The sequence below is a fragment of the Nestor notabilis genome, unplaced genomic scaffold, assembly GCF_000696875.1.
Source record: "Nestor notabilis isolate BGI_N333 unplaced genomic scaffold, ASM69687v1 scaffold2391, whole genome shotgun sequence".
NCBI lineage: Eukaryota > Metazoa > Chordata > Aves > Psittaciformes > Psittacidae > Nestor > Nestor notabilis.
The window spans coordinates 112,181-129,670 of NW_009914187.1; the positions used below are offsets into that span (position 1 = coordinate 112,181).

At 38.0% G+C, this 17,490-nt stretch overlaps 1 protein-coding gene across 1 annotated transcript in view; it reads right to left on the reverse strand.

Annotated features, from left to right (window-relative positions):
- The window catches only part of GALNT2 (polypeptide N-acetylgalactosaminyltransferase 2), a 45,281-nt gene extending 28,919 nt beyond the window's left edge, over window positions 1-16,362 (reverse strand). The window contains exons 1-5 of the mRNA XM_010023526.1: window positions 16,257-16,362; window positions 9,825-9,978; window positions 4,291-4,389; window positions 3,630-3,697; window positions 2,647-2,712 (exon numbers count right to left, since the gene is read on the reverse strand). Of these exons, the coding sequence (XP_010021828.1) occupies window positions 2,647-2,712; window positions 3,630-3,697; window positions 4,291-4,389; window positions 9,825-9,978; window positions 16,257-16,362 (493 nt within the window). The remainder of the gene's footprint in view (window positions 1-2,646; window positions 2,713-3,629; window positions 3,698-4,290; window positions 4,390-9,824; window positions 9,979-16,256) is intronic.
- Between the last annotated feature and the right edge of the window lie 1,128 nt (window positions 16,363-17,490).

Here is a 17,490-nt window from a genome sequence, read left to right on the forward strand (position 1 = left end):
TGTTAGGGGGGGGGGGAGGGGGTTGGGGTTCACGTCTATTTTAGTCTTATCTTGAAAATATTTCTTTAGGAAGAAACTTCTGTAAAAGCCGAAAGGTTCTTCTTTACATCTCAGTTACACAGATTCCCCCACTGATTTACTCTGTTCCTTTCCTTCCTTCTCTTTTGCTATTTGCTCATTGGATGACCTCACCATTCCTTAAAGTCCTTGCTATACATACACACATACTCCAGAACATACCATCATATACATCAGTACACAAAAATAGCAAGCTTCCTCTAACTTCTTTGCAAAATTCCTCCCTGCTTTTCTCTACTACTATTCAAAATTCATCGATTTCATTATCACTCAAGATCAGAGCCAAGTAATTACTTTCTCTCTACATTGTTTCCCACTAAATCTGTTGTTACCCCCACAATTGAAACATTGTAAGAGTCAAGCCCATTTCTTTCTATCCCCTTTACAAAATAAAACCTGCAAATTGGATTCTGCCAAACAGAATACAAGGTGCTCAAGATGTAAACCTTATTTGCTCTGTCCAACATCCAGCAACAACCTCATCAAGATCCTTACTGCAAATGTGAGCACTTCACTGTTGTAGATGTGCACTGTGCTAATACTCTTGGACAGTACTTCTACACCGTATCTGCGGTACACTGGCAGCTAACTCTACCTCCCTGATTTTACACTGTCTCCCAAATTCCAACCTTTGAACCCATTCTGTTCAGTTTTTCCACATCAAACCAATACTCGTGCAGTGTGGCTATGTTTGTTTTACTTTTACTATTCCTCCTTCCAGAGTTTATTATTTCCAACTTACACTCTCATAGAACCTACTGTCTTGCTCTACTTTCATAGAAAACACACAACAGTGTTTCTAATTTCAGAACTAGGGGTGAAAAATTGGTGGTGACCACTTGGGTCATTGAGTGCTCTGCAATCATATTCCATCTTAGAATAGAAAGAGTCATGAAGGTTCCACTGAACATTTATTCTGTAGACTACCATGCCCTCCAAAACACATCTGCTCCCACTACAGACTCTGGCCCTACAGATGAGATTATGTCACATTTCTGAAAGCAAGACAGTCAGTGTTATCCACTCCATAGGCACCATCCCTTTATTTTCATTTTTGTTTTAAAACACACTGCTTCCCTCTGTTGTTCATACTAGTGTGTTACTCTTAGCATCTTACATACTGGTTGATTTCACTGATCGTCTTAAATTTTAATTTGTATGTGCCTGATAGCCTAGAGTGAAAATGAAAAGCAAAGTAGCAAACTCAAGCATATCAAGCCAGCAATCAGATGGAATGTTACAGCATCTTAATTATCACCTGGTTGCATACATGGATGCCTAGGCAAAACTTTATGAACAGTACACAAGGTCCCATGATAATAATTTAATCTTAATCTCACAAAAATCCCATATAAACTAGTACTCTAATAATCTGTAAATAGTTATTTTCTGACCTAGTAAAAGATTTATCATATCATATTTCATTTTCAGATATATTGGTGCATATTTTTAAGTACAAATATGTTTATGTAGTACAAAATATTCATAATTCCTAAAAAACTAATATGTGTTACTTCATTCTGGTTTTCCCATTACTATTCCATTCCATCTTTATGTGCTGTTCTGATCATAAAAATGACATCAACTTGCTCAGAACACTGCAACCATAGCAAGACATAAAAGACCTGCTTTCCTAACAAGCCCCTGTTCATGAGTATATTCCAAACTAAGTCTTTAAACACAAAGATCCCATCAGTGTGCAATAAGTTTAATTATGGGAGAACACAGGTTTTGTGCATGTCATTTCGTTTCTGACAGTATGATGTTTCTAGCTGCTCCCCAGGCTAGGCTGGCAGCCTAGAAGACACAGTGCTTATAAAATTACACAAGCAAAACACATACTTGCTAATTCAGTAAGCTATTTCAATTGTCAACTCTGTTATTATTTCAAACAGCTGTAGAATAACAGTTGCCTATATCTAATACTTTAAGCTCCATAGCCAAGAAACTGTTGAGTGAAGGACTCGGTGATATGAAACCATAATATACAAAGCAACAAATAGAAAACAGAAATGTAAGATGAGTTTGTTACATGGCTTTAGCAAATGTGGCATACCTGGTCCTAGCCCTCTTGGCAGCTCAAATTCTCCCAAGTCTGCCAAAACAAAGTATTCACTGGGCTGTCCATAAACCAGATTCTTAAAATGATCTCTAGTAAGGGAACCCACCATAGAGGGGGCTATTTTTAAGCTGGATCATTTCAAACATTCATACAGTTTATAGTGAGACCTTACATACAATGGGAGCAGCTTAACTGAGGATTCAGTGCAGTAAAAGAAAGGAGAGGTTGAGGGCAAGAGGCAATTTCTCAAATCACCTTTCACTGTGAAAGCCAACAATGGGCAACTGTGCACACAACAAAACCAGAATTAATCAGAATCACTGTTTTTACTTCCACAAATGCATTTGGTTTTATTCCTTTCAATAGAAAGTTGATCTATAAAGTGAAAATACCCCTTCCAATATGGAATGTATATAGCAGAATGGTCGTTTAAAAGGCTTGATGAAGATTAACAGGTAAGGCAGCACAGCAGAATTTGTATCTTCCTTCCCCCAGCTGAAGCCTACCTTCTCGGCGATCATTGCGAAGAACCCGCACTTTCTCAATTTTTCCCAAGAGAGCACCATCCTCAGCTACAATTACAGAAATAAAGAAATCAACTTTGATATCCAACACTGAATGATACTGTAAGACAGGCTACCAAAGAAAACCAAAAGCTTTGTAGTGGAAAATCTTTATGGTCATAAGTAGTTAAATACAAGATAGAGGCTTAAAAAAACAAACAAACCCCCCCCACGCCAAAAAAAAACCCAAAAAAACCCAAACCTACATACCGTACCAGAAATAAAGAAAAATTACCAGGTTAAGAAATAAGCACTCTGATTATGTTACTTAAAGCTAATTTTTTGCAAGTTTACATTCTTGTAACATTTTTATTTAGTGATATTCCCTTTGCTTATTTTAGACAGCTTGCATTAAAAATAGGATTAAACTGTTTTCTTTGTACATAATAAAGCTCACGTTTTAAGCAACATTAAGGTTTAAAACTATCCTAAATTTGTGATAAACTAGCAATGCAAGTATAGACATCAGCTTCCTTTAAGAAATGTTACTCAGAGGTCCATTTCAATTGTTCAAGTTTGTATTGTGACACCCTAGTACTTATAAAATCTTGACTTATTTTAGACTCAGTAAGAATTTTTCTAAGAGACTGATGGAGACTAGCATTCATTTAAAGCAGAGCTACAAAAACAGTTGCTGCAAGCATCATGGGGTTTGTTTTTACATCAGGTCATATACTATGGCAAGGCTGTTTTCAACTATACACTCTGCTCCTTCAGCTAACAGGAAGCAATAAAATGTACCTGAAACATTTATCAGAACTCTACATTTCCATGACAACAGATATGAAAAAATTAAGTCCTGATTGTAGATTAGTGTCTGCAAACTCCTACTCATGTAACCTATTCTGAACAGTCACCTACTAGCCTCTACAGAAAGTCTTACCAGAATAAACAAAATAAAGTAAGGACCCTATAAATGTACTTACGATCGTTACTGTAGTCATCCACCAGTATGATTTCCTTAATAAGATGTGATGGGCTTTTTTTAAGGACACTGAAACAGACAGAAAAAAAAAAAAAAAAAAAAAAAAAAAAATATTACTTCCAGAAACCACGAAGAAAATGGTATAAATCATTCAACACCAAACAGTCTTAATTTTCCATTACAATATCATAAAAGCAATTGCTTTGTTAAGCCACTGTGGAACCAAGCCCAGGATGCCATTTTCAACAAAATATGCTCTTGGCTTACTCTCATGGAAAGTGTTTGTGAAGAGAGGCACCAGATATTGTCAGGTCAAATATCCCCTGAGAAGCCACCTTCCTTGACTTTTCCTTGAAAAGCATTATACAGCCAACCTCCAAACATCATCTGATAACTGGTTCCACACTTTCATGAATTTGTAGTTAAGAGGAAAGATTTTGTTTAACATTGCTATTTCAGAGTGTAAGAACTGAAGGCATCAAGGAAATTAAGACTCATGTTTTCCTCAGCAAATGGTTTAGAAAAGCATAATGGATTATTACTTCCCTTCCTTATCATAAGCCATTATCTGACACAAAAGAACAGCTTTCAACTAAAAACAAACCCCCCCACCCCCCCAAAAAAAAAAATAAAAAAAAAAAATCAAGGTCTCTTAGGTATACCTGACAACAGTTCGAAGCAAAGCAGATCTTGCCTCATTATGAAAGGTGATCACCACACTAGTGGCTGGCAAATCTATCCGCCATTGTTTCCGTTGACACCTGAAAGACATAACAGCCTTTCATTTGAACGCAGTATTTACATTCCAGGTGTAGCAGACAGCTTTCATTAAACTCACATACACTCTATGGCTACCTAGGCAGAATGAATTACCTTGTTTTCAGGTGAGATTATAATCAACTCCTCTTTTGCTACTGTGGTAATTGTCTTGGTACACTAAGATGTCAGTATCAGATACAGGCAGGGTCAGGAAAGTCACCAGACTATCATCATTGCACTATGTCATAAATACCTTTCATGAAACGTATGAAACCAGAGTACTTACACTAAAAGCATTCAATAAATCTTAGCAAATGAGCACATTTTTAATTAAAATGCACAGGTTCACAGGCTACCATGTCTCTCCTCTAGAATGGCATGCATCCACTCCTCCATTTACTTTTAAAGTTCCTGTAGCACCCTGGTCCTACTCATAGGTGAAAACAGTTTTCTGCTCTAGTGAGAAGCTGTAAGGATTTTAACATTCAGAATTTGAAAAACAAAGCTGTGACAATGTTGAGCCAACTAAAAGCAGAACCACATCCTTCCAAACCATAAAGACAATGGAGTATTCCACCTACGTCAAGTCACTTTTCGTCACCTCTAGTAGCCTGAACTTAATATAAGCAACAAAAAGAACCAAATCCCAAATTAATTCCTGCAGTACTACATAAAGTTAAGCTGTTTAAATTCACTGATAATGAACCTAAGAAATACACTAGTCTCATTGTATTAGAAATGAATAGTACTAGGAAACACTGTGCATTGAGTTTATGCTGAAAGCATTACGGTCTGACAGGTCACAATACCAATCACCATTCATTCAGTAACATACACAAGTGATCTACTTCTTCACGTATGTTTTATTCAATATTAGAGGTAAAGTTTTAACAGGCCTAGTTGTCTTCAGAGGGAATAAACTTAGCCAGAATACACCAGTAGCAAATTCAGCAAGTAATTCTATACTCCATGCATAATTAACTAAACTAGCTTTTAAGGGAAGAGAAGTAGATTATACATTGCAACTTAAACTTCTACAACTAGGTGTCTGTCTACATAAAAGGCTGCTCCACACCTGTTTGAACATCTGCAACATGCATCATAAGCCATGCCACCTTCAACTTCCTGGAATCAGAGAGTGAGGTGGCAATGTGCTTCTTGCCCTTTGCCCACCCTATGAAGGCCCAAGAACCTATAGTGTTTTCTAGACAACACACTCATAACATCACACACATTAGTGCTTGCTGTGAAACAAGAAAATTATTGTGCCATGGGGACTTCACTCATTCTGAAGAAAAACAAAGCCCATGCCAACTCTACAATTCCTGTGCCAGATAAACAAGGCCATATCATAGAATGGTTTGGGTTGGAAGGGACCTTAAAGATCATCTAGTTCCAACCCCCTGCCACAGGCAGGGACACCTTCCAATAGACCAGGGTGCTCCCAGCCCCGTCCAACCTGGCCTTGAACACTGCCAGGGATGGGGCAGCCACAACTTCTCTGGGCAACCTGTTTCAGTGCCTCACCATCCTCACAGTAAAGTGTTTCTTCTTAGTATCTAATCTAAATCTACCCTCTTCCATTTTAAAGCCATTATCCCTTGTCCTATCCCTACACACCCTTGTAAAAAGTCCCTCCCAAGCTTTCTTGTAGGCCTCCTTTAGGTACTGGAAAGATCTGTAACGTCTTCTAGGCTGAACAAGCCCAACTTTCTCAGTCTATCTTCACAAGAGAGGTGCTCCAGCTCTGTTTTTCAAATGGCAGGTGTACAAGATGGCTTCACCACTACTGCCCAGCATTGAAGCAATAAATCCATTGTGTATGCATTCCTAGAACCTAAAGAATTAAAACTTCTATTGTGAGCCTCTGGCAATTCCTCTAGACAGCTACACAACATGCCAAAAAAAGTATACTTTTTTTCATCTTTTTTCTGCTAACTTTCAAGTTGCCCACAGAGGACAAGACTACTGTGCATGCAGTAATCACATGAAGCACTTGCATTAGAATTATTTTAAAAGTCACATCAAACTTACACTGATCTCTCTGCAGAAGAGAGCACTTAAGCCAGAGCACATCTTAGGGTAGAATTACTCAAAGCAATGAAGCCTCTCAATTTTAAGAAAATTCAGAAGAGCACTACTGCATATTTCTGAGGATGAAATGAAGATTTTTAGGCTTCCAAATAAAACTGGATGAATGTTTCACTGACTGTTTCTGCTCGCAGCTCTTCAGAAAATCACTGCTTTAACTGAAATAGTAGGAGTCCTCCTATTCTGCTGTGTCAATAGTGCCACAGTTAGACCTCAAACCAAAGCAACAATGTCATCACTTCTGGCACTGAGATTAGACTTTCTTTCCTCAAGATACAGCACTTAATTTTATATGCAGAATGAGAAAATACATTTGGATAAAATAGAACTTGTACTGAAAACTTCAATCTAGACCTTCAATGCTTAGTATAGTTCATTAAAATCGGTTAAAACATAAAAAGTACATTCTTTCCCCCAGAAATCTGAGTCGCCAACTTGTTCATATAATGAAAAGATTTTCTGAAACCTCCATGATTTGTTGAAACCATTTTTTGACAGAAATATCCACTTTAACCAGTGTAAGGAGAGCATTCACCTCAACAGATATCTGCGGTACCAAAGACAGGAAAGTTTTTTCTCTACTTAGGAATAAATCCTGAGTATGAGGGTCAGAAACTTCTAATAATTGCCCCATGAGAAAGAAAACACAGTTTAGTCCATCTAAAAGTACTTCACAATAATTCCTCAAAATTATGCCAGCACATCAGATAAGAGAGGTGATCAGAAACCACTGGTCCAAAATAAGCATGGTAGACACTTGTCCAGAAAAGCCATGGAGTATTTCACCCTTTGTCCCACTTGGGAGACTATCTTACACTGACATGAGGACAACTCTGGAAGTTTCCTATTGCCACTGTGACACTCACTTTCTGGATCTCCAAAATCTACCATAAATGGGATAACTCCTTCATCAACAGACTGCAACAGAAGGAAACCCAGAGTTTTGTCAAAGTTGCTGGAAGTGGCAGGTGTGAGCATCAGCTATTCCTGCTTAGACCTTCTGTCACTGTTTCCTTTCTTATGCTGGATCCCTTCTGTTTAAAACAAAGGCAAGCAGTTGAAACAGGTGAACCAAAGTGTCTTCTAGTGCTGCTGGCAGGCTTTTACAAAAAGCAAGTAGAAAACTTTGGTCTTAACCTGATGCTAGTAAAAGTTGGTCCGATGCAGAAACGACTAAACAATTTAATATTAAAAGAGATGCATAATTGCACACACATTTGCATACCTAATGTAGAATTTTGATAAATTGCTTCTAAACAGCCTACACAATTTCAGCAATTAAATAGTATTATTATGCAGTTAAACAGCCTCTCAGACACATTCATGCAATTAATAAGAAGTTGCTTAAGCAGAAACAATTATTTCCTCATCCAGGTTTCTTCTCTTAAAGAAAAAGATTGTAGCAGCTCCACAAGAGAGATTAATCTTAGTCCAGTTGCCTCCAATTCTGTTGAAAACAACATGCTTCCAAGTGTCAGATGCTCAGATCTCAGTAACATTTTCTTTTTCCTATGGCTATTACTCTTGCTTTTTCCATCGGACAGTTCCTAAACAAATATTCCATGCAACTTCTCCAGGTTCTGTAGTGAATGGCTTTGCCAAAATAGAAGGAAATTTAACTGCAACTTGGCAGGGAGAGCATCATGGAAGATCTGCAGGAATGATTGCTTCAGTTTGGGTTGGTTTAGGTTCTGTTTTGGTTTTTTTGGTAGGTTTTTTCTCTTTAAGATGACCATTTACAAACCGGTGGGTGTTTAAATCAGCTCCATGGCCATGCCTAAGTAAGAATCACAGCACTGATAAAGCCTTTTCCCTGAAAAATATCTCTCTCTCAACCACAGGGTTCTTTTCCAAGCTGCATCTATTGAAAAAAACAGGCAGATCAGGATATAATCACAAGACCAACGGTTAAAACAAACATAGCCACTTTAATATAATGTCTCCTGTCATCTCATATTTAAGTTCTTTGTCTGGCTTTTGTCTGTTAGAACCCCATCAGGTTATTAAATATTTAGGAGAGTTCCACATTCAGCATATCTGAATTACAGACGCTGCTAGTATGTGGTGGCTGAGCTCTGCTCTTGTGGGAAAAGAACATGTGTTCCAAAATTTTAGAAAGCATATCTTTGTGGGGTGGGGGGCATATGACCAAACATAACAAGTATGTGTGATGAAGAAAATTCACAATTTCCTCAGTATACATACCATGGGTATCATGCTTTTCAGTGCTTTCATGGCAACAAGTGAAACACCAGATTCTTCCTACTTTTCTGCTCAATTAATGGCAAATTATACAAGACTTGCTTTACTCTATCTACCAATCATGTGCTTAAAGGAACTTAAACCCATGCTATTATACCTGGGATTTAAAAATGACACACTTACTGTGCCATTCCTGATTAAAGAGCTTTATGGAGCTAAAAACAGGTACCTTCCTTTTCTCTCTCCCTCTGGTGTCTGGTGGGTATACATTCTTCCTAACTGCAGAATTAGTTAGGCATATTAACTACGCACAGTTGGTTAATTTTATGCTTTGAGACTATGCTTCCCTAATTTTTAAAACCAACTTCAACCTGCTTTTATTATTTTTAAGTTATGGAAGTCCTAATGCAACTGTTGTTTTAATATTAATCAATTCTGCTTAAATTAGATCACTGCAACCACTCAAAACCCCTTTCTGAGATTGAAGTCTTCTCTGCCCATGAGAATTTTTTTCCTGAAATGTACTATTTCCTGTGTCTGCACAAGTAGCCTGACAAAAAAGTTGTTCTCATGCATAACTGAAGTAATTTTGAAAGGTAATTCTGTCCTATGTTCACCAGTGTGTGCATAAATGGATTCCTTTAGGTCTGGAGGTGACAACTGTCATGTACTTAAAAGGAATAGAATCACAGAGCAACTGAGATTGGAAGCGGCCCCTGGAAATCTTTTAGTCCAAAATCCCTGCTCAAAGCAGGGCCAACTACAACAGACTTTGAACATCCCTATGCCGAGGGACTTCACACACTCTCTGGGCAACCTGCTCCACTGTTTGATCATTCTTACAGTGAAAAACACTTACAAATGTAGAAACCAAGAAAAGCCATCAGACAAGCACAAAATGAGACTGAAAGGCATCAACAGTTTGGATATAGAATACACACTGACAGAAGTCACGGAAATGGGAAAAACTTGATTAAGATTCACTGTTCTTTAACCCGCTGCTCAAGGATCATACCAGTGTTTACTGCTTCTGTCATTTCGGAAGCTGGAGAGCTCTCCTGCTTTAGAAAAACCACCTGCTGCTTAAAAGCCATACATACAGAACAATTAATCCAAGTCAAACACGGCTCAGTTTGGCACTTACTGATCATGCCTGGTGTCTGGAATGCTTCGGTCCATTCGCAGTTTGTCACTTTCTACCTGATTGAACTTATTGCGGGCATATGGATCCTGACCAGATCGCACCACAGTAGCGCCAACATAAGCATCTTGATCGAAGTCTTGCCACCGAACTTTTCCTACAACAGAAAAATAGCCAATTTAATCTCCTCAATTTAAAGAACAGCACTCAGCAATCCAAACATAACTGATAAAACAGATTGCTTTTTTATTTTCGAACAACACAAATCTCAATTGTTAACAGTGTAGTATCAACAGTCACTTCTGCATATTAAATTCCTCTAGAATTCCCTGCAAATTAATATAAAATTAAACAATTTTACAGATCTCAGTTTATACAAATAATCACCAAACTATGCTCATCTTGTCAATCTTGACGTTTTTGTTTTGGTTTGCTTTTTCTTGGCTTTTAACTCCAACTATCCCAATTTCCATTAAAAGAACACCAGCCCTCCACATATAGACATGCATTAACATGGCAGATGATCTGGCTACAAAAGTTATCCAAGAAGCATTTATTTTTTTAACACTCAGCCCAGACTTCAAAGACATTATAATTTAACTTACTGTCTCATTACATCAGTAAAAACAGTCAGTTATAATCAAACCATTTAAGGAATAGGCCTTTTAGAAGTACAAGACAACATTATTCTCAAAAAAACAGCATTTCATGTAGGCAGAGCAAAACATGACACTCCAATATGACATAACTGCAATCTCCTTTACAATCAGAAATGATTCACAGATTAATCCGTCTTTATCAAGGGATGTATCATTATGTGACTGGTTGTGGCACTAGCACAGAGTGGCAGACTAACATTCAGCCACCAGGAATGAAATTTCAGGTATAAAACAACAGTATTATGTTTAACAAATGTCTTAAAACTACCAGTTCTTGCCTCCGGTTGCACGTTTACTTTTTTGCCTTTGACAGCCAGACCTGTGCTACCTAGAGCAAATGTATACCTTTAACTCAAAGTCAGATCTGAAGTTTCAATGCAACACAGGCATTCTTGTTTCAACATGGATGTGCATGAGAATCTCCTGCGTGCATCTTATGACAAATACAACATGCCATTGGCATTTAAAAAAAAAAAAAAAAAAAAATACAAAGCAAAAGCTGTCTTTTGGGGTCACTTTTTATTACAGATGAGAGGAGTTAATATTCATTGTTTTCATAACCAACACAAAATTTTTGAGGTACTTTTAATTAAGTTCAGTAAGTAGCAGGTTGCAGAGATGCCACCCTATTCAAACTCAGCTTTTAGACAAATATTATAGCTCAGGTATATACTAAGCTGATATGCCTAGAGAGAATACACTCTAACAGCTATTAACAAGAGTCAGAGGTTGCTCAGATGCTTCAAGATTTACCTTTGCTCCATCTCTCACCCTGCTAAGTATGGAAAGTAAGGCAGGCCTCATTTACAGCTTCCTATCCACAAGCCGTGCCCCAGCTAAGGGATGTTAACTCCTGCTAGAAGATTCTGATATTGAACGAACAAACACTTTCCATCACTAAATAAAATAATTGTCTGTTCTTTAACCAGACAAATACAACCCACTTGATTAAAAATCCTCTATAATCTCCAGATCATCCAAGGAGCTCATCTATGAAAGCAACTTAAGACTGGAATTTGAATTACCATCCTAAAGAAGTTAAACCATGCAGACACACAAGCCAGAACTAGAAAGTTAAAAAAAAACCAGACTGCAGAACGTTCAATATATACTTGGTGAAGTAGCCTAGAAGGCAATTGATAGGATAATTACCAGAGGGAGAAACACAGATTTTCAAATTCCAGTTACTCTTCTAAAAAGGAAGCTTTCCAGCTGCTGTTGGTAGCCCACAGATTGCCAAGTTTTTCTTAGCCTTTCAAGTTCTTTCTTCAAAGTATTTCCACGAACTTACTTTGAAAACAAGTTTACACCCCAGCCAGCTACTACACTACAAATAACCCAATAAAGTTATTTACAAAAATGACACCAAACCTCAACTGTAACAAAACTATACAAAATGCAAGAGTGGCTTGATTCAGAAAACTGGAAGAAACAGATCACAAGATCATCTCCCCACATAACTCTCTCACTTAGCATTTCCCAAAGCTTTGCAAACTCCTTGGTAACTAAACTACATTATCACCCTTGCTTCTAATTTGTAATACAGCTTCAACATGGAACATATGTTGAATATTTTTTTAAATACAGGACGTGTCATGTTACTGCTTTTCTGGTCCAAAAATAAAGATTTTTAGTGCATTTTACAAAATATAATCTACACTTTAAACGCATTTATGTAGACTTTCAACTTTCAAACTCTTCAACTTCCTATGGAGTTTAATGCTATGCCTGTTGCCACACCCATCCACTCCTCCAGTTGCCTTCCATCCAGTGGAAAGTACAGCTAAAACACAAGAGGTCATAAGGGCATCACATTAGTGATAAAGGGTGATGCTGCTGCAAGCATTCTTCTTGAACAGGTTGTGCTCTTTATGAACTACAACACGTAACTTGGGTTGCCCACATGGTTACAAGTGCTAACGGCTCACATGCAGAAAATGAAAGGCTGATCCACAGCTAAATATACTGTCCAGCCTTACTTTTGCTGAAAGGCTTGCCTTTCTGACAATGAATAAACTATTTTGAAGCTAAAAGTGGTTCAACGAACCTTTTCAAATAATGGGTACTGCTTCAGTTGTATACTTACCAGGGGTACACAATATGAGAACATCTGATTTAATTTCTTCTGGGGAGTTAGCTGGCTCCCTAGTTTCCTAAATTTCAATGACTTTACCAGGTGGAATAAGTACCGGAAAAGACAACTACATTATTCCAAACTTAAACGTGTCCTTAACTTTAAATTCAAGCAAATATGTGTTTATACACATTGTACTGAAACACAACAAGACAACAAATTAATCTTTTAAGCTCAACAGGGTATGGTGCAGTGCTAAACTTGGTTTTGACAAGAAGTGGTTATTTTACAGACTGTTCTGAGCCTGAGAAGCTAAGTAGAAAAAAGAAAGAGGTGAAATCCATTGAAGTTTCCTGAAACTTTTTCTTGTTGTTCCAGGTATTCCCTAACTCTGAAATCTTGGAGAAGGCCATCAACAAAAATAGTGCAATTCAGTACTATTACTTTAAATAATAAGCTAGTTTATTTTAAACAGGAAGCACATTTTGGTATTTTTTCTCTGTAATAAATAGCTGTATTTTATTCCATTCCAGTTTCCAGCCAAGTAGAGCTTGATATAAATCATTTCAATGTATTGCTTACCACTTTCCAAGACTTTAAAACCAGCAAATGCAACCCTAGTCCATAAAGCACTGAGTAAACCTTAGAAGAAGAAAGAAGACCACTTCACAGGGCTAAATTTACCAAAAAGCAGTGACAGCCTACAGATCATAAGAGCAAGTGAATTCAGCTTCAGAGCCAGGAATGAGAGAAAGCCTCATTCTGGCTCCAGTAGAAGGCCCTGTCAACAATGTGCAATATGAATCAGATCTATTAGGGAAAAGATAGATAACAGTGAAAGCAGCTCAAAGTGAGACAGAAGAGAAAAATAAAAGCATAGCAGATAAATCTGAATGCAACCAAGCAGTAGGCAACAAAGAGTAGGAATAAAAAAAATCCACTAAATAGCTTGTACTCCTCTTACTCAATACAGCTTAAAAGCAGTGGGATACTCAATATAAGAAAGATTAATTTGCTTTACAGGCATTAAGAGATTCCAGATCTTTATTAAATAACAAAAAGAGCTGTTTAAGGAAACTGCTGAAACTCCAGTCATTACAGAGAATTGGTTATACAGTTTTGCTTCAGTTATCCATGCAGATAATCCAGGGTCAGTCTTTCTAACTACAAAAGCTAACATCACTATTTTCACAAAACAATAGATTTCTGCAGCATATAAAAAAGTCACCAAATGACAAAGGATACACTCTGATGTACAGAAGGTAAAAACCCCAAAAGTTTAATCTTTATATAAAGCCATTTAAAATATAAAGATAATAAACAGTTCCTTAAATCTGAGAAGTTCTAAAGACACCACTCTACGTAATGCCGAAATCTAAACTACAGGTCTCCTCACCTCAGTGCAAAAAGCAAAAAGCTTTGAACTAAAGCCCTCCTAAAATTTGATCATTTAGCTTTAAAACAGTGCAAAGAATCTACAGAAATATAAATTCCAAGCTTCACTGCTGTAAGGATTTAAAAGTTTGCCTACATGAATTGAAAATAATCAAAATAGTGATTTGAGTGCATAATTCTGCCTGTGTAGCCTTTGATGTTTGGTTTGAGACTCTCATACTACTTTGCAGTTATGATTCTCTTGTCTGTTAAATCAAGCCATAAGAGATTACTAATCAACAGATGAAATTAAAAGCACTGGCCTGCTCTACTTCACGCTTAATTTTACTTCTAGCTTCAGCCCTTCCAGCTTCTGATATCATTCCCTTTCAGTCTGTGACACTTTCCACTTCTTTTAATATTTGAATGGTTACTTAGGGCTAACTGGGAAAGGAAGGTCTTAGAGGAAAGGTATACAGCTTGGCCCAGAATACGTAAACATTCAAAAAGAGGCAATCAAATTGTAGCTGGAAGGTGCAAAATTGGCTGACCTATAGTCCCAGTAACAATTTTGCAGAGAGTTCTGTTAAGGGAAAAACAAACAAACAAACAAACATTTTAAAAGATCTTCCAGAAACCAAGTTAAACAAGCCAGGCTCTTCAGCTTTCTAGGCTTTATTACCCAATTCATACACAAAGCAGAAGTTTTGCCAAAAAAGCATACATATATAACCAGAGCCTTGTTTCCTGTCGTGGTTCAAACCCAGCCGGCAACTTAGAACCACGCAGCCGCTCGCTCACTCCCCCCCTTTTCCTTCCTCCCCCTGCTCCCGGAGGGATGGGGAGGAGAATCGGAGGAATGTAACTCCCACGGGTTGAGATAACAGCTCTCCAGTAACTAAGGTATAACACAAACCACTACTGCTACCAATAATAACGATAAGAGGAATAACAAGGGGAGAGGACACAACCGCTCACCACCCGCTGACCGATACCCAGCCCGACCCGAGCAGCGATCTGGGCCTTCCGGGTAACTCCCCCCAGTTTATATACTGGGCATGACGTGCTGTGGTATGGAATACCCCTTTGGCCAGTTTGGGTCAGGTGTCCTGCCTCTGCTTCCTCCCGGCTTCCCCTCCTCTCTGGCAAAGCATGAGACTGAGAAAGTCCTTGGTCAGAGTAAACATTACTTATCAACAACTAAAAACATCGGTGTTATCAGCGTTGTTCCCAGACTGAAAGTCAAAAACACAGCACTGCACCAGCTACTAAGAAGGAGAAAAAATGACTGCTGGAGCTGAACCCAGGACATTTCCCCTTTCCAGAAAGCAGCTAAGACGAGGTAGGCCAAAGGCTACAGGAAAATAGCTATGAATGTCAAACAGCTTACTCTGTAGCAGGAGTCCAAGACTAAAATAAAAATCATACCTCACACATTATTGCGGATGGAAGTTTCCAGCTCCCTAAAGGAAAGTTTACTTTGGATAGTTCTCTCTTCAAGACCTATGATACCATATATCAAATGTTTGGCTAAGGTAAGTTTGTAAGCCAAATGTTAGGATTAATAGAAGAGTAAAACATGTTGTGAAGCTATCTGACCATAAGTTGTCCTCTTTGCATGGTAAATTTTCAATACAGCGTAAAACATTCAAATCCATTTTACTGTTTCTGTATTCCCTTAGTATGTCAATTCTAGCTACGTATTAAATCTCATTGATGTGAAACAGTTAAGCAGGAAAAGTTTATGGAAGCAGTCACATGAAAGGAAGATTCCTTAACACTTGATTTTCCTAGCTCATCCTCAAGGCAATTTCACTCAAATAAAACAAAAATCATGTTGCTCTTATTTGCCAGCACATGACAAATAACAAGTAAGAGAAAAATCAGGTACATCATCATCACACTCACGAAAATCCACCCCATCAAAAGCTAGACAAAACTCAAAAAGTATGAACCTTGGCTGACTCTTCAGTCAGAAGCACAGTCCCAAGGCTGTCTTGTCTGCTGCCTGCCAGCACTGACCATCAAGACAAATGGACTACTTTTGTACCAGGGGCTTTATGTCACCTCAAACCTATTGCCAGATACTACAAATGTACTAGCAAAATGTCACATTCTCTATGGCTTAAAACCCAAAGGAGCAGTGAAGCAGGTAAGATGTAAGGAATCTGAAGCTTTAAGAATAGAGTAGCACATATTGCTAAAATAATCCTAGCACCTCCAAACTACAAAGAATGATTACAATCAGAACAACTGCTGTGTTTTATGGCTTGCAATAATAAATGTTTTATGGCTATAGATCTTTCATAACAAATGTTACTGCAATACCTGGAGGTAGCGTCTCCACACTTTGTGCTTTGTCCTCCCCATCACTGCCACGCACGTCTTTCCTTTTGGGGTCGATATCATTTGGGTCCTCCTGAAAAAAGTACATAATCTTTAAAATAATCTCCTTAATTGATCTAATCTTGTGTTTTCAAAGCAAACAGCAATAACTAAGTTTTGTGGATATTAAACTCATGAAGTGGTCTAAGAGAGCTAACTTTGGATTGTAAGAGAAAGGATAATTTACTCCACTCCTTGGGGGGGGGGGCGGGGACGGACCAAAAAAAACCCCACAAAAACTAGTAACATTCAAATGAGCAACAGAGGCAAAAATACTAAAGCCTGAAGAAGGCCTTACTCAAGCAAGGAACAGCCCTTTTACTCTGAAAAAGAAAAGGCAGGTTATCTAGCAGTTAGATCTAGAGCAGCAGCCTTACCATTAAAAATAACACTTCCAAAATATCTTCAAGTTGCTTTTTTCATGTGTTCATTTCTGGGCTTCATAGGCAACTCCTATGGAGTTGCAAATCCAGCAATATTGATAATACCCATTTAGAGAGGTGGAAAAAAGTTCCATCTTCCCCCTCCTCCTATTCCCAACATTCATTCTGAATCTGTAAATCTCATTTTCCTTTCAAGAGAAAAAACCCCACACTCTGGTATGCTCATTACCACAAAAACACAAGATGTCAAGCTGGAATTATCCCATAATGGATTTGGAAGAAGCAGAGAAAAGAGTATTTATAAAAAGGTAATTAGCAACTGTATGCCGATTTGCACACTACACTTAGCCAACTGATTTAAGTGCCATCAGCTTCTGTTGCTTTTACACATTTGGCAAAGGAAATTCTGTTTCCTTTTCTATATCTGCACTGAAGAAGTCCCAATTATAATACCAGTTTTATTTGCACAACCCTGTTAAAGACACCTGTACTACATCAGGTAAGAAGATACAATACTACACCTATACTAATAATCAGTAAGTGCACCTAAAAAACATTAACAGTCAACAAAGCCAAGCAGTGCAGAACAGTTCATATCTCTCCTAGGAATCTGTCATAGCCTCCAGAACAGGGTGATGGTGTACAAAGTGCACTCTCTAAACTGTCTTTGCCATCCCAGTTCCTAAGCCTCATCTGGGAATACTTTGTGTAGAACAGTAAGTAGTTGGAACAGGCCAAACTTATGCTAGGGAACATTTCAACCACAAATTATATCATTTCAGCATGTCCCCAGG